Source organism: Cupressus sempervirens, chromosome 7, assembly GCF_028749045.1.
Source record: "Cupressus sempervirens isolate cs-2001-9-10 chromosome 7, ASM2874904v1, whole genome shotgun sequence".
Classification (NCBI taxonomy): Eukaryota; Viridiplantae; Streptophyta; class Pinopsida; order Cupressales; family Cupressaceae; genus Cupressus; species Cupressus sempervirens.
This window is the reverse complement of record NC_143124.1, coordinates 768,528,022-768,551,581: the sequence shown is the minus strand read 5'-3', so window position 1 is coordinate 768,551,581 and position 23,560 is coordinate 768,528,022. Positions and strand designations below refer to the sequence as shown.

At 36.2% G+C, this 23,560-nt stretch overlaps 1 protein-coding gene across 7 annotated transcripts in view; it reads right to left on the bottom strand.

The window, feature by feature from the left end:
• Nucleotides 1-21,260, bottom strand: part of LOC149549576 (RNA helicase family protein) — a 282,811-nt gene extending 261,551 nt beyond the window's left edge. For all 7 annotated transcript variants that reach the window (XM_089792897.1, XM_089792899.1, XM_089792898.1 and 4 more), the window contains exons 1-2: nucleotides 21,102-21,260; nucleotides 20,709-20,853 (exon numbers count right to left, since the gene is read on the bottom strand). In XM_089792897.1, coding sequence (XP_089649023.1) covers nucleotides 20,709-20,853; nucleotides 21,102-21,208 — 252 coding nt within the window. In that variant the 5' untranslated portion in view covers nucleotides 21,209-21,260. The remainder of the gene's footprint in view (nucleotides 1-20,708; nucleotides 20,854-21,101) is intronic.
• Nucleotides 21,261-23,560: the final 2,300 nt, after the last annotated feature.

Sequence of the window (23,560 nt, the reverse complement as noted above, 5' to 3'; positions counted from 1 at the left end):
ATCACAACATTTTTGTTACCTTATTCATTATCATCTGAATATTTGCACTCAAAGGATCTATGCCCTTCTTTACCACATCTAAAACAATTACCACAAAAACCACCTTTAGAATAAGAATTAACCCTTCCTCGGTAAGAACTAGTACCTCCTTGGTAAGAATTACCACCTTTCCATTCAGTCTTGCCTTTGTCATCATTTTTCAATTCAGATTTGCCCTTATCTTGCACAGTATTGTCAGATCTGCCAACTTTTCATAAGATCTACCTCTGCCTCTCTAAAATCTACCACCTCTACCTCTTTGTCTTTGTTTATGCTTTTTTGTTAAGATCTCAACTTTTAAGGCATATTGATATGCTTCTTCCACACTTTCTAGTTTCACAAAACTTATCTCATCTTGAATTCCAAATCTCAATCCATTTAGATACCTTGCAACTTTCTCAACCTCATCATCCACATGTCTAGATCTGATGTCCAATCTATACAATTTGTAATATCCCTAACCGGATTATGCAAAATTTTCCTTTCAGCAATATACTCAGAAATAAAACATTGCAATAGTTTCCAGCATAATCGTAATCAGTAGAAATACCAATCAGCATTTATCCAGCCTCTTCTTGAATATAATATTCAGACTCAAATATAAACAAATGTAATACAAGACAATCAATAAAACCAAAAGCTTCTCCACGGATAATATTCTGTTATTTCCAAAATAACATTCAAGATTTGAGCATATAATAATGTGTTACAAACCAGTAAGATAAAAATCAGAAAACTCTTATAACTCCTTACAATACGTTATTGCATTATACAACAGCAATACAATAACTAGCACTACGAATCCAATCCTTAATATAGATTAACAGTCAGATTGGAATATTAGAATAAAACCTATAAGCGCACGTAAAACACCTAAACTAATGTCTCTTCGGACAATGGGTTTGCGTCCACTATCTGCTAGTACGAGAGGCTATGTCATCCAACTAGTTGAAAGCTGAAGCTTTCTGAAAACTCTCACAAGAGAGAAAACTGAACTAAATCATAAAATCAAGCATAACTAGCAACGAGCCTCTTTACCCTTTTAAAACACAAAACCAAGACTCTTTGGCTCCCCTCTGGCTTTCGTCATATTCCCTTGTGGCTCTTCAACTTCCTCAAAGCATTTTGTCCTATTCCTCCTTGACGTTTTGCCCTCTTTATAACATTAAATTGACCTTTTAATAATTTGAGTCTTCGTCTCATAGTCAATTTTAACATTATATAAAATAAGTCTTCATTATTCCTAATGTCCGAAAAAGGGGACATTATAGAATTCCTCAATGTACTCCTTCACACTTGTCCTTTTGTCTCAAATTTTAAATCTTTCTCAACAAGTTAACTTGGTAATCAGCAGGAAGGAACTTCTTCTTCACTTTGTTCACCAATTTCAGCCAAGTCCTGATCTTATCCTTTCCTCTCCTTTGTCTATCAATTTGCAAATACTCCCACCACAGTGAGACATGACCTTTCAATCTAGTGACTGCAATTTTCACCTTCCTATTATCAAGAGTGTTTTCAAACTCAAAGAACTTCTGCCTATCAGATATCCAATCCAACATAGCACTGGTGTCCAATTTTCCATCCTAAAGAACAACTTCCATAGTAGCCTTTGAATGTGCCCTAGACAATACTCTCAACAATCTTTCCTCATCTTGATCTTCCTCAGGTTCCGGATTAGGGTTTGGTGCTACAGCTTCATCATCACTCACATCATCAAGATGCGCTCCTCTCCTCTGGGTTGTCTCCACAACATCTAATCTGGCTGCAATATGTCTCAACATGTCCATAATAGTAGTGTCAGCATTTCCTCTGCCCTGAATCATCTTTACAAACAGGTTGCTGCAAGATCGTAATCTTCTGCAAGTTATAGGTCAAATCCGCAAATCTGCCACCCTACAACCAAATCAAAGTCAGGGTTCTACATGATCCAATCTCCACAAGGATGAACCTCAAGCTCTAATACCACCTAACACAATAAGGGATATGAACAAGTAGGACCAAAGGCACACCTAACTATCCAAACACCTTGTTGCGTAAACACAACGGAAGCAAACACACAGAGAACAACACCAAGGAGAGAGAACAAAACACTTTTATTGATTCATCAAATTATTAGCATACATGCCTAACTATAAGGCCTTCTGGGTTACAGCCAAATACAAAATACAACTTCAACATCTACGATCCAGCTTCAAAATTCGCTATTTAGCAACTCTGCTCTGAACTCTCTAAGTCCTTTTCGCCCCCCTCTAACCTAAGCCTAAGCACCCTATTTATACTTGCCAAAACAGCTTACAGAAGACTCTAGATCATTACATAACAAAAAGGTCGACCTTAAAATGGTCTACACTCATCCCAAGATAAGATCTCATCATTAAATTCACGATCAAATTAAATACATAAGTCGGCTCACACTAAGAACCAATCACAACAAACTCAGTCAAAGAAGGAACCAAGCATCGGCAAAATAACAGGTTCACTCGGCACTTGAAAGAATGCTCGGCCAATACTGGATAGCTCAGCCAACACTAGATAGCTCGGTCAACACTGGATAGCTTGGTCAAAACTGACATAATAAATGGGATAACATGACAAACATCATGTTAACATGACTTGGGAAAACTGTAACTTGTTCGATACTGAATAATTACTGGCACTCAGCAACGACTACAACTCAGCAATGACTATGACTCGACAGCAACTAGTAGAAAGAACACAAATGAGCAGGATAACACATCAACCCAGGATGCTCCTGCATCATCTAGATTCACTGAATTCGAAGCTTATGGAGATATACGATTGTAATTAAGCAGCAAAATCTGGAAGATTCTAGAAAGACAAAAGTTATTTATTTAAAGAGATGAACAAGATGTTTCCTATGGCTAATCATTGGCAGTTGTTGATGCGAATTGATGTGGAAGAAGAAAGTCGTAAGGTGAACTAAGCAAAACAATAGTGTGAAGATTAAGCAGACGAAGTGCTAAGTTGAAGTGTGAAGTGTGTGAATCAGCCAGAAAGAGATTTGAAGAGAGAGATAGAGTGAAGCAGAGATTTGAACAAGCAAGGTAGTGTTAAAACCTAACAGATCATTTCACTATTACATCTTTACCATTATAGCGGAAAAATCTCTTAACCGAGTGGACCTAACAACTCTTTGAAATTCTATATGGTAACATTCAATAGTAATGTGTGTAAGTCCTTTAGAGCAAGCCACTCTTTAGAAATGTCAAGGAGTAATGAGTTCTACATGATCTTTAGTGAAAACCCTCTAACAAGGTCAAAAGAGTGAAAATATTTGGGTTGTCGATTCCCATGTGGTTCTTCCCTTTACAATGTTTCCATGTTAAATATTTGTGTCAAATGTGTGATTGCTTATTGTGTTACAAAGTTTATTTCATGTTAACTATTTGATGTTGCAACTCAGTATAAGCTAGATACTTACTCCAATATTACACTAGCACGGCAATGCAGGGGGGCGTCGGGACAAGTTTTGGGTGTGGGAAAAAAAGGGCCTCAATTTAGGGACGGTGGGAAGGCGGTGAGGGTGCAAAGGAGGGGGGAGGGGGAGATTGCATAGTATACATATATAACTGGAAATGTTAATTACGAAATGATACTTCAATATAACATACCAAATATAGTTGAATATAGAAAATTGAAATGTGCTACACGAACCATAAGTTCAAACTTGAAACTTGAAACTTCATAACCATTACCTCTATTACCAAGTTTACACCCTGCAGGCCAAATTCACAAAATGCAGTGTTATTCACTTAGATTTGGACGCCAAATGCATTCAAATGCAAAAACGATCCTAGGTAGAGGAATTCCAAGCCTTGGAATGGGCAGATTTGGAGATTTCCTCATGAAAACGTGTTCTTGAGGAGCAAATGCATGAAGTTTTGCCCTCCATTACCAAAATTGGGTTCTATTATTGCATTTGCATATGTCTCAAAGGCAAATCACACTCTATAATAGAGATTGCATGTTTCAAAAATCATCAAATGGAGTCTTTCATGCAAATCACACTCTTGAAGTGCATTTGCAAGTTTTAAATTGCGTGCATTTGGTCTCTAAGTGCAAATCACACACTTGGAGTGCATTTACATATTTTAAAACTTGCATTGGAATGCCTTTTAAGTGTAAAATTGCAAATCGCACCCTTGGAGACCCATTACACATTTTTAAATGCATGCATTTACAAGTTTAAGTGTTTAAAAATGCCTTTTGTGGTCTCTAGAGGCATTTGCATATTTACATGTAAATAGGTTGAAAGACATGAAATTGAACAACTAATGTGATCAATTAAGCACATATATAATTGATTGTTCAGGAAATGTTACTGGACATGGTTTCTTGCGGCCCAAAGATCGCAAGACACACAAATACAAAGAGAGCTCGACAACACGATGGGATGTAGAACCAAAGGATCTGACTCTGATTGATGAGGATGATGATGCAATAGAAGCCAATGTAGGGCTAGTTGGTGTTCCTTTGGAGGATCAAGATCTTACCCATGAGGATTCTAGTCGTTCTAGTGATGAGGACTTTGGTATAGGGGATGATTAGAGAGCTCTCACCCTTACATTCCCATTATTGACATTTTGTCGATTGTACTCGCTTTGATTTGGCCATAATACATTATGTCATTTCACTGTTTCATGCTGTTGTGCTCATTATCATCATGAGCATCTTTATGATATATCATACTTGAACAATGAATTTTGAATCTTTCATCTTTGTCATTTGATAGTCAATGGTTGGCTTACATGGTACTATGTATGATTTATATTTTTCATTTAACATTTTCATTATGTTTAAAGGCTTTACTATGAGTATGTTACTAAGTTCAATGGTCATTGGTAATGGTTATGAAGTTTCAAGTTTCAAGTTTGAACTTATGGTTCTTGTATCACATTTCAATTTTTTATATTCAACTATATTTGGTATGTTATATTGAAGTATCATTTCAGAATTAGCATTTTCAGTCATATATGTATACTATGCAACCTCCCCCCTCACTGCAACCCCTATCGTCCCCAAATTGAGACCCTTTTTTCCCCACACTTGAAATTCATCCCAACATCCCCCTTGCACCGTCACACACCACGCCGATGCAACACTAGCCTCAAGCAAAATGTCTCCATTCATTGCACCTCTTGCATTGTATCATGGGATGTCCCCTCAAATCGAATTGGATTACGCTTCTCAATGTATTGTTATTGTTATTGTTATTACTTCCCCTCCTATTATTCCAATACCCTCCGGGTGATGCATACATATTGGTGTTTCATGGGGGAGTGGAAGGTGGTGTGGATTGTTCCCTTGTGCATTTTGTGCTTCTAGATTATAAGGGTAGTCCTTGATCAAATGTCCCAATACTAGATATGTCACAAAAAGCTTTTCTATAGCAACTTTTTTTTGTCCTTTTTCACAGTGGGTGAAACATAATTCTTTCGCTTCTTTCTCCTCCTTGCTGCTTGTCATTTCTTTCATCATCTTCACCATATATGTTCTCAACACATGTATTGTTTTAGACCCATCTCCGCTCTCTTCTAAACTCTCGCTTCTACTTCCATGCCTCCTCCCTTTAGAGGTTTTGCTTTCACTTTCAATGTCCATAGCACGAGTGCAAGAACCGGAGAAGGATGATTTTTTATTTTCCTACGTAGGGATGTAGTTAGCCCCTCAATGAACCATCTTTTCCTCAACCCATCTGTTGGTTTATTGTCCAATTTCCCCATCAATTCTTTTATCCTCCTACTATAGGCTCTTATAGATTCATTCTTCCCTTCTCTTGTATTATATATTTCTGTTACTATCTCGTCATCATCTCGTAAGAATCTAAATCCTTTTTTAGAGGCTGTGCAGAGATCCTTCCATGTAGTTTTCTTACCAGCTTTCACATTTGTGCACCAGTCAATAGTGATGCCCCTTAGGGTGGCTGAAAATGCCTTTAACAACTCGTTTGCATCATTCTCTCCATTAGCCTGCCATATGGTTATGCATGTTTTGCAATGTCGTGTTGGATCCTCTAATCCTTCTCTTGTGAATCTAGGAAATTTTTGCTTGTCCGCGGCAATCCTTGTTCTCCCACTCTTTCCTTGGTGTCGTCCTATCAGGACAGTGTTCCCTCCAATTGGGACAATGTTCCCTCCTGACAAGATTATTCGTTAAGTATTGGTTCTTGTCGCGACAGTTTTCCCTCCTGTCGAAACAATTTTCCCTCTTGCCAAGACAACTTTCCCTCCTCTCGAAACAATTTTCTCTTTTGTCAAGACAATGTTCCCTCCTGACAAGATTATTCCTTGAGTACCGGTTCCTGCTGAGATAGAGTTCCCTCCTGATAGGATTATTCCTTGAGTATTGTTCCTATAGGGATAGTGTTCCCTCCTGTTGGGATAGTTTTCCCTCCTACCAAGACAATTTTCTCTCCTGTCGAGACAGTGTTTCTTCTTGTCAAAACAGTGTTCCCTCCTGTCGGGACAGTTTTCCCTCCTGTCGAGACGGTGTTCCCCCCTGACGGCTTTGCTTCTTAAGTGCCTACTTCTCATCCTCCTTGTAGTTCTTCCTCTGTGTGAGTAGACTTTTGTTCTTGGATAGGGTGATGATCTCCACGTGCAGGGATTTCGAAGTCTATCCACCCCTCCCTCCTTACCCTTTCTTTCAAAATCGCCAAATTATCTATTCCCCTTAAAATGTTTTCAAACAATTTTTGTATTCCCCTTATAATGTTTTCAAACAATTTTTCTTGTGTTTGGTTTAGTACTTGAGTTTGATTAATAACCCCTCTAAGATGGCGACGCCTTTATTCTTGTTCTCTAGTATGTAGGATATGCCATAGGGTAGTTTCCCCTTCAATTTCTTCTTCTCATACTCGCCTAGGGTCCTTATTTGGAAATAGTGGCATTAATTATTTTACTTTATGGCTGACCTCAAATTCTTCCTTTCTTAAAGTTCTCGCATACTTATTTTTGCAAACTATTGATGTACATGTTGCCTTCTCCGTTCTCTTTATGCTTTGACTCTGCCTTCTCCATTCTCTTTATGCTTTGACTCTACTTTCCTCCACCTGTTCCAAGTTTCTTGCCAGCAACCAAGGTATCTGCCCAAGAAGTTTGTACATTGTTGATGGAACTAAAGTTTGGAACCGCTTTCTCCCGGGTTTCCCTTTGCATGTACTAGTCAACAAAAACTTCCAAGCTACCACCAACTCTCGTGTCACTTGATCTTCCCTAGTTTATTCTTCCTCTTCCCCGTCACTATTTATGACTTGTAGTTGTGGTAGGAATGGTCTACCCATTACTCCATCATGTTCATTATATGACCTCTAGATTTGAACTTAAGCAATGGTGCCAAAGTGTAGAATGGTTATAGTACATGCAATATGAATTCAATGTTCCAAGCATCAACATGAGAAACCATTGCCAATGATAAGCATACCAATTACTTGGAGGCAAAACAATATTCTTTATTGATTACCAAAAATAACAAGAAGATCATTCATGTTCCAATGTTCTTAAATAGTTGTCAGTTAGTTTGGGAGACCGACACATCCCCTCGCTACCTAACTACCCAAACCCAATACTAAATATCTTTAATCACATTATTGTTTTATTATGTCCTACAAATTCTAGTAACTATCTCAATGTTCCAAGCCAATTAAATGTGGGATGCTATACCCAGTGCTTAAGTTCGATTGTAAAAATTAAAATTAAAAAAAATTGATGTAGTAAGGTGAAGTGTTTAAGTAATTGTTAAAAATTGCAACTAGAATGCAGACCTATGATAACTAATGATATTGGGTATGTACTATTGGAATAGTACTCATTACTAAGTGCATATAGATCAATACTTGTGTTGTAGCATCTATCATGCCCCTTGAATGAAGTGTATTATGTTTCTATTTAGATACTTGTTGATTCATATCTATAGTTTGATATGAGGACTGAATACCATGTGTATTGATATTTTCAATTGTATTAGATCATTTCTTCACAAGATAAGGTAAGGTCTATAGTGGGATGGATTGTGCAACATCAAATGCACTAGGTATGGAATGGGAATGAGCTACATCATACAAAGGCACTATCTTGGGAGTAATAATCCTTGGAGGGAAGTGATAGAAATAAGGGGCACTGATGAGGCCCTCTAGGTACGTCACCTCATAAGGTATGGGGCCAAGGTGGGTAGAGTATCTGCACTCGGGACTAGGGTCAGGTAATAGAGCACCCTTTAAGGGAGAACAGTAAGGCACACTAGGTACGCCAGCCCATGAAGTATAGGGCCAAGAAGGATAGAGTATCTACCCTTGGGCTTAGGGTTGGGTAATAGGGAACCCTATTGTAGTTCTTCCTCCAAATCCTAGAAGGAATCTAAGTAGATCATCTTAGTGGATGACAAATTTTTGCCACCACGGCCAAGGGGGCCAGAGTTTCACTCTTGGGTTAGATTGGGATGGGACATGAATAAGGAAGCGAAAGCATTCTGCTAAGTATACCACCGCATGTGAATGCCTAATACTTGCCACCGAGGCCAAGGGTGCCAAAGTTCCTCTCTTGAGTTTAGTATGTGATTGACTAGGACTCATTTATCATGACTCACTTTCTCTTTGAATTTTTTTTATATATATGGCCAAAGTTCTTCTCTTGAGCTTAGTATGTGATTAACTATGACTAATTTATAATGACTCACTTTCTCTTTAAAAAAAATTTATATATATACTTATGTTCCCTTTGTGGTTGCAAGGTTCATGATCAAAAGCACAATGAAAAAATATATGTTGTAAATCATTTCCCTAACCCTGGCTCATAGTGAATTATAAATTGTAGGGTTTAATCAAGAATGTGTTCATTATGCGTATACATCGTGTATGCTTTTTCCCTGCATGCAATCATGTGCCTACATCATGTAAATCATTTCCCTAATCCTGGCTCATAGTAAATTATAAATTGTAGGATTTAATCAAGAATGTGTGTATTATGCGTATACATCGTGTATGCTTCATTTCTTCATGCATCCATGTGTCTACATTTTCTATGCTTCATTTCATCATGCATTCATGTGTCTACTCCGTAAATGCTTTGTGTCTTCCAGCATCCAAGTGTATTAGTATTTTTATTATATATGTTGACTCTACATGGAAATATTTGTATAAATTGTCATTGCTTAAGGACAATCAATTTTGGGAGCGGAAGACTATCATGTCCCTCACTTATAACCCTAACTATAATGTTCTCCTCCTAAGAGAAGGTTTAATAAAGAATAAAAATAAGTAAATGATATAAAATAATCTCAATATTATTTTTATTGAATATATTTAAATCCAAAATATATATAATGATAATATATTATTATTTATTAATATAATATATATGAAAATATAAATGATAATAAAATTAAAGTTTAACATGAATAACAATATTGCCAATAGTGGCATGTTATGATGGTTAAGGTGTTGTGTTGTTATCCTTGCCATCAAGGTTTAAATCTAATGGGGATGAGGTCCCCCGTTTGTGACTTCACTGGTTCATAGCTCCAGGTCAAAAGCATTTACCCCTCTTTAAAAAAAAACATGAATAACAATATCAAACAAATAAATAATCATAATGTTGCTACATTATTAATATAATGGTGTAATGTGTTAAAGTTAAGCCTAAAAATAAAGATAAACAGCAATGAGGGAGAACAAATATGGATACAAGAGACACACGAAATTATCCTAAGAAAAATCCTTCCACTGAAAGGGAAAAACCCAGCCACACCAGCAAAAAGATCTCTTTTATTGATAATAAAAATGTTTAAGTGTACAATGATTTTCGCTTGATACAACATATATAAAAAATAGAGAGACTCTTCATTACGTAATTGAAGGTCTCTTCAATCTCCAAATATAAAACTCTTCATATTTCCATATACATGCCTCTACGAATTATGCATTATGCATGACGCATGACACATTTCTCTATATTTAATATTATCTCAAATACTCTCAAAAATGTCTTCTTCAGCTGAAAATGACCATAACGGTTATAACAATCATATTTCTATTTTATAAAAGCAGAGATAAAGATCTCTATCATATATTGGTTGGTTGTGTTCTATGTTCAAAGCAAGCCCTGTTATCCCTTCCAGTTCATATGATGTTTCTCATATTTTTCAGCGTATATTATTTTGTCTCAGCATGTTGTGTTTCTTCATATATTGCATATGTTATCTCTTCACCACTCTTGTGCATTATGATGACTAGACTCCTACATGTAGTGCGGGCAAAGTCATTTTTGGTATTTTCATATTTGGCAGACTAATTTATAATTATCAAAAGTTTTGTTTTATGATGGTCGGATCATATCAATCTGTAACTGTCACTTCTTCTTATTGTCTTCAAAAAACTTTTTTCTCTTGATGTTGGTCATCGATTATTTTTTGTGTGGCGTGTATCCTTCTTATAGAGGTGAGAAGAGTTTATCACAGACATTTCGATATTTTCCCTCAAATGCACTTTTTGTGAAGAAGAGAATTCATTTGATCGGACATTGATCGCGCTCTTCAGATTGTTCATTATTGTTGCTGTATAGTATTTATCAGACATTGATCGTGCATTTCTCATCGTTTTTTATTGTCATTGTAACATGTGTTATATTGGAAAGTCTGATTTACTTATGGCTTTGATTGGGCTTGCAACAAGCAAATTTATCTCTCTGTGCATTTGTACATCTGGCTTAAAAGGAAGCTTCATTTAATTTGTATTCTCTTCGTTTTCCGGTAGAATTAGTGGGAAATCAGAAAAATTATCAGTGTTCATATTGGGATTCAAGTAGGAAATGTGTGCTAAATGGAACCATGCCTAGTGATACCTCGGTGAGTGTGGCGCACGATGCTTTTAATACATTCTTCAGTGAAACTAGTGTAGGGAAGCATTTGCCCAGAGCTGTGTTTGTAGATTTGGAGTCAACTGCTATTGATGAGGTTCAAACGAGGGACTAAAAACAACTATTTAATCCTGAGTAGCTGATTTCTGAAAGGAAGATGCTACGAACAATTTTTCTTGTGGTCATTATATTGTGAGAAAGGAAATTGTGGACCTCTGCTTGGATCGAGTGAGAAAACTAGCTGATAATTGCAAAGGTCTAGGATTATTCCTCCTTGCAAACTCTTAAGATTTTGTCATGTGTTGACTTCTTCTATTATACGTTGTATGGAGTTATATTTTGGTTGGATATTCAAAACCGACCTCTCTAGTAAGGTTCAACTATACCAAGTGAACAGAGGGGTTATATGATTGCAGTCCTCCCAATTGTGCTATTAAAGCCAATATCATCACCTATCGGCAACATGATCGTTCATATTCAGATTTGTCAAAAATACTTTATCTTTCAGCATGAAAATGTTTTTGTTGTAGAGCTTAGTTCTTGTGCATCCAGACTACAAAGAGATAAGTATTTTATGATTATCTCTTGAATATTAATAGCGTTTGCTTTTTAGCATTGTTCTCCATATATCTCTTTATGGTAAGTTGGTTTTATTAATCTCTCCTGGCTGCAGGATGCAAAAAGAAGCAATGCGATGGGGATGTTGCTTTGATGATATGTATTCAGAGAGAGATGTTTCAGCTTCAAAAGGAGGTTACATCAGATATCTTATTGTGGTGAAAAAAGCTGTCTCAAATGTGATTTTTCTTCTTATTCATGTGAAATTAACAAAGTTGTAAGGATAATTATGATAACTCTTTCAATTATGAGAGAAATCATGGTGAACATCATGTAGAGAGAGTCCATGATGTCATCAAATTGAGAGATTCCACGATGGGAATTGGATGTCATGTTGAGAGATTCCATGACAACATCACGTTGAGAGAGTCTGCAATGCAAGTTGGCTGTGATCCTTGTAGGCCTTTCGTGTTGAGTGATTCCATGATTTTTGTGTTGAATATGAATAAGTTACTTGTTCTTTTATGATCATGTCAAGAGAGTCCATGACTGATAAATTTAATCACGAGGAAGTCTTTTTTAAGAGAGAATCTTTGTTATTAAGGCATTCTTCTCTAGGAAAAGTTTGAGGTGAAAGCCCTTGAATCCACCCTCTGCGTTGAGGCATGTTGGCATGGTGGAATTATTATGCTAAGATGACATGTTTTTAATAATCTATGTGATGAGAATTTATCATTGACATTTTTTGTTGCAGCTTTGTGTGACTTCTATACTAAAGATCTCTCTCTTGCTAAGAGGAAGTGTTGAAGATTGTAGTTGAAGAAATATGCAAGGTTTTGATTACAACAATTAAGAACTTTTTGTTGATGTATCTCCTGCTTCATCTCGGCATCCTTCGTATCTTCATGACTTGCCAGATTGGATGAATGCAATAGGAGTCTTCTATCTATTCAAACTACTTAAGACAATTCACAGATGACATTTTTCTTCATATATTGACTGGTTGTGTTCTATGTTCAAAGCAAGCCTTGTTATCCCTTCTAGTTCATATGAAGGGTTCTTAGTATGAACCGACTTACATATTTAATTTGGATCGTGAATTTAATGATAGTGTCTTGTCTTGGGATGAGTGCAAACCATTTTAAGGTTGGCCTTTCTATTGTGTAATGCTCTAGAATCTTTTGTAAGCCGTTTTAGCAAGTACAAATAGGGTGCTTAGGCTTATGTTGAGCAAAAAGGACTTAGAGAGTTCAAAGCAAAGTTCTTCAAATAGCGAATTTTGAAGCTCGATTGTAGATCTTGAAGTTGTATTTTACATCTAGCCATAACCCAAAAGGCCTTACAGCTAGGCATGTATGCTGATAATTTGATGAATCAATAAAAGTGTTTTGTTCTCTCTCTTTGGTGTTGTTCTTTATGTGTTTGCTTTTGTTGTGTTTACTCAATAATGTGTTTGGATAGTTAGGTGTGTCTTTGGCCCTAGCTATTTATATTCTTGTCTGCGTCAGGTGGTATCAGAGCTTCAAGTTCGTCCTTGTGGAGATTGGACCGTGTAGAACCCTGAGTTCAATTTGGTTGTAGGGTGGCAAATCTGCGGATTTGACCTATGACTTACGGAGGTTACAATCTTGCAGAAACCTGTTTGTAAAGATGGTTCAAGGCAGAGGAAATGTTGACACTGCTATTATGGATATGTTGAGACAAATTGCAGCCAGATTAGATGTTGTGGAGACAGCCCTAAGGAGAGGACTGCATCTTGATGAAGTGAGTGATGATAAAGCTGTAGCACCAAACCCTAATCCAGAACTTGAGGAAGATCAAGATGAGGAAAGAATGTTAAGAGTATTGTCTAAGGCACATTCAAAGCCTGATGTGGAAGTTGTTCCTTATGATGGAAAATTGGACACCAATGTTGTGTTGGATTGGATCTTTGATATGGAGAAATTCTTTGAGTTTGAAAACACTCCTGATAATAGGAAGGTGAAAATTGCAATCACTAAGTTGAAAGGTCATGTCTCACTGTGGTGGGAGTATTTGCAAACTGATAGACAAAGGAGAGGAAAGGATAAGATCAGGACTTGGCTAAAAATGGTGAACAAAGTGAAGAAGTTCCTTTTTGCTGATTACTAAGTTAGCTTGTTGAGAAAGATGCAAAATTTGAGACAAAAGGACATGAGTGTGAAGGAGTATATTGAGGAATTCTATAGATTGGACATTAGATCTGAACATGTGGATGATGAGGTTGAGAAAGTTGCAAGGTATCTAAATGGATTGAGCTCTGGAGTTCAAGAGGAGATAAGTTTTGTGAAACTGGAAAGTGTGGAAGAAGCATATCAATATGCCTTGAAAGCTAAGGAGATCTTAACAAAGAAGCATGAACAAAGACAAAGAGGTAGAGGTTGTAGATTCCAAAGAGGCAGAGGTAGATCTTATAGAGAAGGTGGCAGATTTGACAATACTGTGCAAGATAAGGGCAAATATAAATGGAAAAATGATGACAAAGGCAAAATCGAATGGAAAGGTGGTAATTCTTACCGAGGAGGTACTACTTCTTCTCGAGAAAGAGGTAATTCTTATTCTAGAGAAGGTTTTCGTGGTTATTATTTTAAATGTGGTAAAGAAGGGCATAGATCCTTTGAGTGTAGATCCTCTGGTGAGAATGAATAAGGTAACATAAATGCCATGATTCAAGGAGACATTGAGGGTTCACCAAGTGTACCTAAGGCTGGAGAAAATCTTATGGTGAAAAGAACTTTGTATAATAAGGGAATTGACAAGGAGCCTATCATAAGGAGAGAAAAGACCAGATGTCAAATGGCTGGAAAATGCTGCAAATTGATCATTGACAGTGGAAGTTCAACAAATTTGGCATCAGAGGAGTTGGTTACAAAGTTGTAGTTGCAAAAGTTGAAGCAACCTAAACCCTATCATGTTTCATAGATCAAGGATGAGCATAAGATATTGGTCAGTGAACAATGTGTTGTGAAATTCAAGATTGGACATTGCTTTGATGAAGTTCTATGTGATATTATGCCTATGGATTGTTATCATATTTTGTTGGGTAGACCTTGGCAATATGATAGATATGTTATACATTATGGAAGATTGAATCAATATACTCTTTGGGTGAATGGAAGAAAGCAAGTGTTGTTTCCTTTGATTGAGTCTCATAATGAGATAAATTGTACTACTATGAGAATTTGCATGGTTAATGGAAAGCAATTTGAAAAAAAAATGAAAAGAAACCAAATTTGATTTGCTGTAATCCCTAAGGGACCGAGTTGTGGTAGTAGCGACTGAGTGACAGCAAACACCGATGACCGAGTGCTAGTAGAAATTGACAGACTGTTGAATGAATATAAAGAGATTGTTGCAAAGGATATACCTGATGGTTTACCACCAGTAAGAAGTATAAGTCATTGTTATGGACCTGACTCCTGGAGCTAGTTTACCGAATAAAGCACCATATAGATTGACACATATAGAAAATGAAAAACTTAATAGACAAGTGCATGAGTTGTTGCAGAAAAGATTGATTAGAGAAAGTTTGAGTCAATGTGTTGTACCTGTTGTATTGGCACCTAAAAAGAATGGAGAATGGAAAATGTGTAATGATTCAAAAACTATTAACAAGATTACAGTGAAATGTAGGTTTCCTATGTTGAGGATGAATGACATAATGGATTGTTTAAGTGGGGCAAAGTATTTTACCAAGATTGATTTGAAGAGTGGTTATCATCAGATCACAATCAGAGAAGGTGATGACTGGAAGACTGCTTTCAAGACAAAAGATGGTTTGTATGAATAGTTGGTTATGTCGTTTGGTTTAACTAATGCACCTAGTACTCTCATGAGGTTGATGAATGAAGTTCTCAAGAGATTTTTGGGTAAGTTTGTGATTGTTTATTAGGATGATATTCTGATATTCAATAAGACTAAGGAAGAATATCTTGAGCATGTTAGACAAGTATTGCGGACATTGGAAAAGGAGAAGTTTTTTATTAACTTGAAAAAAATGTTCTTTTATGCAAGAGGAGATTGTGTATTTAGGATTTGTGATTTCAGCTGATGGCTTGAGAATGGATCCTGAGAAGTTTAAAACAATTTTAGAATGGCCTACACCTGAGAATGTGGGTGAGATAAGATCACTTCATTGTTTGGCTAGCTTCTACAGGAAGTTTATAAAGAATTTTCGTTTTGTTTGTAATGTTATGACTGAAACAATGAGAGGAGATAAAAAGGATTTTAAGCAGACCCGTGGAGTTAATAAGAGTTTCGAGAAAAGGTTGTTGAGTTACCCGTATTGGCTTTGCCTGATTTCAATAAGGTATTTCAAATTGAATGTGATGCAAGTGTCAGTGCAATAGGAGCTGTATTAAGTCAAGAAGGTAAACATGTTGCTTTCTTTAGTGAGAAGTTGAATGATGCTAAGAGGAAGTATTTTGTGTATGATCCAAAGTTTTATGCTATTGTTCAAGCCTTGAAGAAGTGGAGACATTATTTGATTCTTAAGGAGTTTGTGTTGTATTCTGATCATAAAGCTTTACAGTATTTAGGAAGCCAACATAAGTTGAATCAGAGACATATGAAGTGGGTTGAGTACTTGCAGAGTTTCACATTTGTGATCAAGCATAAGAGTGGAGTTACTAACTGAGTTGTTGACGCATTGAGCCAAAGATGTTCTTTGTTGACCAAGATGAAGGTTGAAGTTCTTGGTTTTGATGAAATGAAGGAATTGTCTGATACTAACCCTGATTTTTCTGTGGCGTGGAGAGAGTGCATAGCACCAAATCTATCAGAGCACATGAGTAAGTACGATGAGTATTTCATTCAAGAAGGTATGTTGTTCAAAGGAATTCAGTTATGTATACCAAGAAGTTCTATGAGAATTAATTTGAACAAGGAAAAGCATTGAGGTGGATTGGCTGGACATTTTGGAATTGATAAGACATTGAGTTTGTTGAAGGGTGAGTATTATTGGCCATAGATGTATAAGGATGTTCAGAAGTTTGTAAGGAGTTGTCAAGTTGCAAAAGGAGTAAGTCAAAATACTGGGTTGTATACACCTATTTATGTTCCTAAGAAACCTTGGAGTGACATCAATATGGATTTTGTTCTTGGATTACCTAAAACAGCAAGAAGGTATGATTTCATATTTGTTGTTGTAGATAGATTTTCTAAAATGGCACATTTCATACCATGTAAGAAGACATCAGATGTTGTGCATGTTGCTGAGATTTTCTTCAAAAAGATTGTCAAATTGCATGGATTACCAAAAAGTATTATTTCTGACAAAGACAGTAAGTTTGTTGGTTATTTTTTAAAGACTTTGTGAAAGAAGATGGGTACTAAATTGAAGTTTAGTTCTACATTCCGTCCACAGATAGATGGACAGATAGAGTTTGTGAATAGAAGCTTGGGTAATTTGTTGAGATGTTTAGTTGGAGATAAGCCAAGTAATTGGGATATGGTGTTGGCACAAGCTAAGTTTGAATTTAATAATTCTGTGAATACGAGTACAAAAAAAACACCTTTTGAGATTGTTATTGGAATGCAACCTAGAGGAATATTAGATTTAAGGGATGTTGTTGGTAAAGAGAAGAGAAGTGTTGAAGGGAAGGAATTTGCTAGTTTTATGAAGTCTTTACATGAGGAAGTGAAGTTGAACTTGGAACAAAGTAATCAAAAGTATAAGGAGAATGTTGATAAGTCTAGAAGACATCATGTTTTTGAAGTTGGTGATGAGGTGATGGTTCATTTGAAGAAAGGAAGATTTCCTGTTAGAACATACAATAAGCTGAAGATGAAGAAGTTTGGACCTTGTAAGATCTTGATGAAGGGTGCTCCCCTTAATACCATAAACTCATAACAGAAGCAAAGAAACAACAGCAAATGCAAGAACAAAATATGGACTTCTTATTTGCGCCGCAAATGCGGTATTACAGAATTCATAAGTACAATATGCTAACCCGCATGGGCGCCTTCATTATAATAAATCAGCAAGACAAGCTGTGAACTATCACCCAAAGTTGTCCTACACAATGTTCGGGCCTTTCTTAAATAGGCAATTTTATGCCACCCGAGAAAGTTCTAGACATTGAAACTTAATACCTAGAGCCAACAAACCCTAACAATACATATAGAGTCGGCCAAATACATCTTTGACAATTATTTTAGATATTTCAAGTAGCCCAACTTTGTAAGGCCATAACTCACGAACCGTTGCTTCGATTGGCTATTATAACCACTTTTCGGAAACACCAACTCCTAATCTACATGCATAGAACAATGTAAGTGCCCTTCTGTTGAGTTTTTGGACCTCATCTGGGCACTCTAAGGCCTACAATAGTGAGCCTGAAGATTTTTCTGCAAATTTTTCCACCGAAAATCTGCATTAACTTCTTCGATACTAAGCTAGAGCAATGAGATTTTTATGGTAGGCTTAGAACTCTAAAATGAACCTTCCTATAGAAAATGAGAACATTCCGAGCTCATATGAAAAACTTACTAAAAATAGCAAGTTCCCATAAATAGTAACCACCCCGTCTACTAATCCTTATTAAAATAGAAAAGACTGAAAAGAAAATATTTTTGGGTGATGCAAGATTGCTCTTACACCCAAGATACTCCTGCATCAAATCTTGAGGAAGTTTGACAGTGGTAATGCTTATGAAGTTGAGTTCCTACTGACATGGATATATCTCTTATATTCAATGTTGCTGATTTGTATGAGTGTCATGAGTTAAATGACAAAATTGTTGTACCTGATGCCTATACTAAGAAGCAGATTGAAGAGGTTGAACAAATTTTGGATTAGAGAGTTAGTAAAAGCACAAGAGGAAAAGATTAATATGAGTATTTGGTGAAGTGGAAGAATAGACCAATTGAAGATGCTACATGGATTTCTCAATCTGAGTTGGATTCAGCTCAAGTTGTGACACTTGCATGATTCAGGAGAGTTATTTCTATCTACCCTAGATGTCTAATGCAGGAGCATCCTGGGTTGACGTGTTATCCTGCTCATTTGTGTTCTTTCTGACAATTGCTGTCGAGTTGTAGTCATTGCCGAGTGCTAGTAATTATTCAGTATTGACCGAGTTGTAATTTTTCCAAGTCGTGTTAACATGATGGTAGTCGTGTTATCCCATTCATTCTGTCAATATTGACCAAGTTGTCTAGTGTTGATCGAGTTGTCTAGTGTTGGTCGAGCATTCCTTCAAGTGTCGAGTGAACCTATTATTTTGTTGATGCTCAGTTCCTTCTTTGACCGAGTTTATTGTGATTTGTGCTTAGCGTGAGTCTACTTACATATTTAATTTGGATCGTGAATTTAATGAAAGGATCTTGTCTTGGGATGAGTGCAGACCGTTTTAAGGTTGGGCTTTTTGTTATGTAATGATCTAGAATCTTCTATAAGCCATTTTGGCAAGTATAAATAGGGTGCTTGGGCTTAGGTTAGAGGGGGACCAAAAGGACTTAGAGAGTTCAGAGAAGAGTTGCTAAATAGCGAATTTTGAAGCTGGATCATAGATCTTGAAGTTGTATTTTGTATTTGGCCGTAACCCAAAAGGCCTTACAGCTGGGCATGTATGCTAATAATTTGATGAATCAATAAATGCATTTTATTCTCTCTCCTTGGTGTTGTTCTTTGTGTGTTTGCTTTCATTGTGTTTACTCAGCAAGGTGTTTAGATAGTTAGGTGCGCCTTTGGCCCTAGCTCTTCATATCCCTCTTTGCATCAGTTGTCAAGAACTATTTAAGGGATGAAATAAAAATATTTGTATGGTGATTGAAGTGATTAGAGTATTATGCAAAATGTTAATAAGTTTAAATGCATGAGTTTATGTGAAAGGTTGGTGCTTCAAGAAGGGTTGGTGCTCTCTATGACTTGGTAGTCTCTTATGTAATATGGGTTCGCGCCCACTTGTTTAATGAGAACTATTGATCTGTCATGGTTTTTTACCTGAAAGGATTTTCCACAAGAAAACTGGTCTTTTTGCTCTTGATGTTTGCTCTCTCTATTATAATTATCTGTTTAATGTAATTTCATGCATTTAAAAGTTTAAAATACAGATGTCTAGCCCCTAATTTTTTTTCTTGCATTTTACCCGTTCCCAAATGGTACTTTATTAAACAAGATGTTTTACTAAAGTATTTTATGTTTTATTGTAATACGAAACATTGCAAGTCAGAAAAATGTTGATAAAAAGACAGAGGCAAGTCTAAGAATCAGACACCATTGTGACATTGGGCCCACTGGGTTTTAAAATTTTAACTTGTTAGGTACTAGTCATCATAGCCTTGGCCCTTAATAGCCATTTTTTCCATGGGAATAAATGATTAGCTTAGAAATTCTTAGTTTAGAAAAAGGTTATCGTTGAAAGCCTTCAGATTCACTTCTATAAACATGCAGTGTAATTATAGGTATTATAGGCTTGTCAACCACTTTTTACTTCATTTGATATCCTATAATTCATTGTAAATGCTCAAATCCCTGTCTGTGTTGCCTAAATAATGCAAATAAATCATGTGGACAAACCAGACGCATTAAAATGCTATGGCGGATTATGATTTACTGGTAAGGAAGTGTGGTCACTATAACGATTATGAATGATCAATGCCCTAACTAAGCCTAATGGTGCCTAGGATTGGTGGCATAATTCCCTTACATTGCGAATGTGTCTAATTTACCAATAGAAAGAGTTAAAAACAAGAAGCATTATATTTCTAAATACTAATAAAGGAGATAAACGCAGCAGGTGTGAGTGAGTTGTCAATCAGTTGTCACAATGAAGATTTGGCTTCAAATCCCTCCTGTGAACTGCTAGACCAAGCTCCAGTGACATAACAGCCATTGAAGAGGAGGACCAAACCATTAATCTCCAGATACCCATAGCCAAAAAACAATAGAGAAGGATGAACCATGTCTCAAGGAATTGATGGTGTTCCTTTGTTAATTGTATAAGGTTAAGAGTTCTAATCTCATCGTCCTCAGACAAGATAGTTTCTTCATGCTTAACGGATTGAAATGTAATGGGAATGTGATCCGATTCAAATATGGCAGCAATGATTTCAACATGCATAAAGAAAGTTTGTCTGAATTTTGAAACAGGTATACCATATCTTCGGGCATATCTAATCTAAGCTTACAACACATGCCCTCGAAAACAGTCCATAACCTCCCCAAGGATTTACAGAACAAATAAGCTAATTCAAAAAGATGGAGAATAAAAAATTAACCTGCGGAATCTGGGTCGTTTTCCCACTTCCGGTCTCCCCGACAATGACAGTAGTTGCATGATTCTCTACCAAATAAAGAATTGCAATCCTCTGTTTAAAAACAGGAAGCCTCTGCCTCTGTTTCTCCAAACTCGCATAACCGAAACTGCAATAGCAAACAAACCTATATCAAGAACTTCTCCTTAAGATTTTCAAATGAACTACAAGCCCAACTCCAATGACAACAATCCCGTATCGTTAAATCATCCCCGGCATGTTCACACAAACCACAACCATTTATATAATTCGAACTTCAAAAAGGGTACTAGCAGAAAGAGTGTAATGGGCAAGTCGTAAATGCAATGCCAATTCAAAAATAGAGGATTAGTGATTATTATGCAGCAAATAAAGTACCCCGAAGCGGAAGAAGAATGAACTGCAAATGGTATGACTCCTCCATCTTCATCATCGATGACGAACGCTTGAGGCTTCTGGGAGCCTGGCTTCCAAAACTGGGACATGACTTCCGCTCCAAAGACCCGTTAGGCTTCCAATGCAAATACATGTATAGTTAATGTAATGACCAAATTATACCTGTAATCAAGCTTGGTTAAGTCTGGAGCGTGCCCGGACACCCAAGGAGCTTAACCGTTAGTGGTCAGGTGGAGGAGAGGGTTCATCTCTTAGGTGGCTTGCCATTTCATTAGAAAAATGAATGAATAAATGTCTACGAGGCTGAAGCACTCTATGAGACTTATGAATGACCCATATTTTATAATAGGGTGTCAAGATTTAAACAATTTGTAATTTCATGTTTAAAATTATCTTTTAACAATTATTAATTTAGTTCAAAGAATTTATATGATTCATTTGTTTTTTCAAAAGTTCTAAAATTTTGACCTATTTAAAAAATAATAATAATAGCATTTTTTTACAATGTGATTGGCTCTCACTATTTTTAGCAGGAAGATAAATCATTTTTCTAACAATTTAATTACTAAGAAATGGAAGAACTCTCTAGATTTGCTTACAAATAAGTAATGAGCGTTTATGAGTGCAGGTGAACTCTAATGCATATGAACTACGATAGGTGAGTGTTAAATGCAAAGGAAAGGTGTCATGCAAGTAGGTTCAGTTTCATGAGCATTATAGCAAGGTGCAATTGATCAAGCAAAGCAAGGCGCAATTGATCAATCATGAAAGGCAAAGGCATAAGCAATTGAGAAGCAACATTGTATTTGTAAATAAACCCATCTTCTTCTTAAACAAATAACATTTCATTATAAATCCCTGAACCCATCTTCTTCTTATGTATTTTGCAAAGCAGTGGTCGTGGTGACAGGGAGAAAATGGCTTTTCTTTTAGTTTGTGAAGGGTAATGCAACAATTTGAGCTTTTCTTCGTTCTTTGTTTTCTCCCCCATTTAATGCATTTTATGTCTCCTCGTTTTAGGGCTCTGTGAATTAGTTTAAGTTGTCAAAAAGTGTCATTGAGAGTATTGAGTTTTTGTTTGTGTAGCTTGTTTTCTACTTATAATAGGTCAGTTGTCTAATTTTAGATTTCATATATGTTTCACAAATCACAACTTCTTCAATTTTCTCACATAAATTATACGAACAAATTGCATAGTCTACCACACTTGCTCCATTGTAAGTGTTGCAAGTTAAACTTCATGGCACTGTCCATCTAGCAAGTAATTATATCAAAAGTATTACATAGAGTAAGCAATTCCTTCCCAAATTGGTTGTAGTAATGGGGTCTCCCAAACTCTTTTCCACTGATGTTTTTTCTCTTTTAAGAGCCAAATAGGATTGCATTTTTTTACAATTCAATATGCTAGGTTGTTCATTTGTAATTCTAGCATTGAAATCCTCTACAAGGAGGACATCACCTTGTTGAGAAAACACATCAATATCTTTTCTTAATGTTGCAAATAGGTCTTTGTGGTTTATACCACATATTTTATAAGTTTTAAAAACTTGTGTCAAAAAATAACATGTTACAATCAAGACTACTATTTTCCAAGATTGTGAACACTATAAAATATTAGAATCTTGTTTTTCCTGCTAAATAAAATAATTTTATTTTTCTCTTAATGAAACCACTATACCTCTTGTGACTTTTTCTATTTCTCATTGTCTTGTTTTATACTACCAATTCAAATACCCTTTAAACAAGGATTCTTTCAAATTCATACTTATGTGTCTCTATGAAATATATAATGTCTCTACCTTATGTAATAGGTCATAACCTAGGCCCACGTCTCTAAGGATAGTCTCTACAATTCTAAATTAAACTTAAAGAAGCATGTGTGAGGAATTAAAGAGACAAAAATAGCAATTACATGCAAGTATATTCAATAATAGGAAATAATAATGCACACATAAGAGAACACAAGACACAAATATTTAACGTGGTTCACCCAATTCCTAGGCTACATCCACTAAAACAATGAGTCCAATATTTGCATTATAAAGTGATTACAACCTAATTACAATTTGTAATCCCTTATAGCTTAATATCACTGCAAGAATCTATTATCACATCACAAATCTTATGAAATCCCTAATCCTAAGCCATTGTATACAAGATTTGTACACTTTAGCATAATAGTTAGTTACAACATGTCAACCCAAAAATTGCTAATAAAATAGGCCCAAAAAAATTCAAGGTCTACACCCCCAAACCCCGTCAAGGAATTGTGGAGAGTGTATAGCACTTCCCTAATTAGTCACCACAAACTTAACAGCATGGGTACAACTTGATTGATGTTTGTTTTGGCAAGTGAGACTCAAAATTGAATCTTCATCCAGGCTATGTGACTGCATTGACCTTAATGCATTATTTCCTACTAAAAACATTACCACCGCATA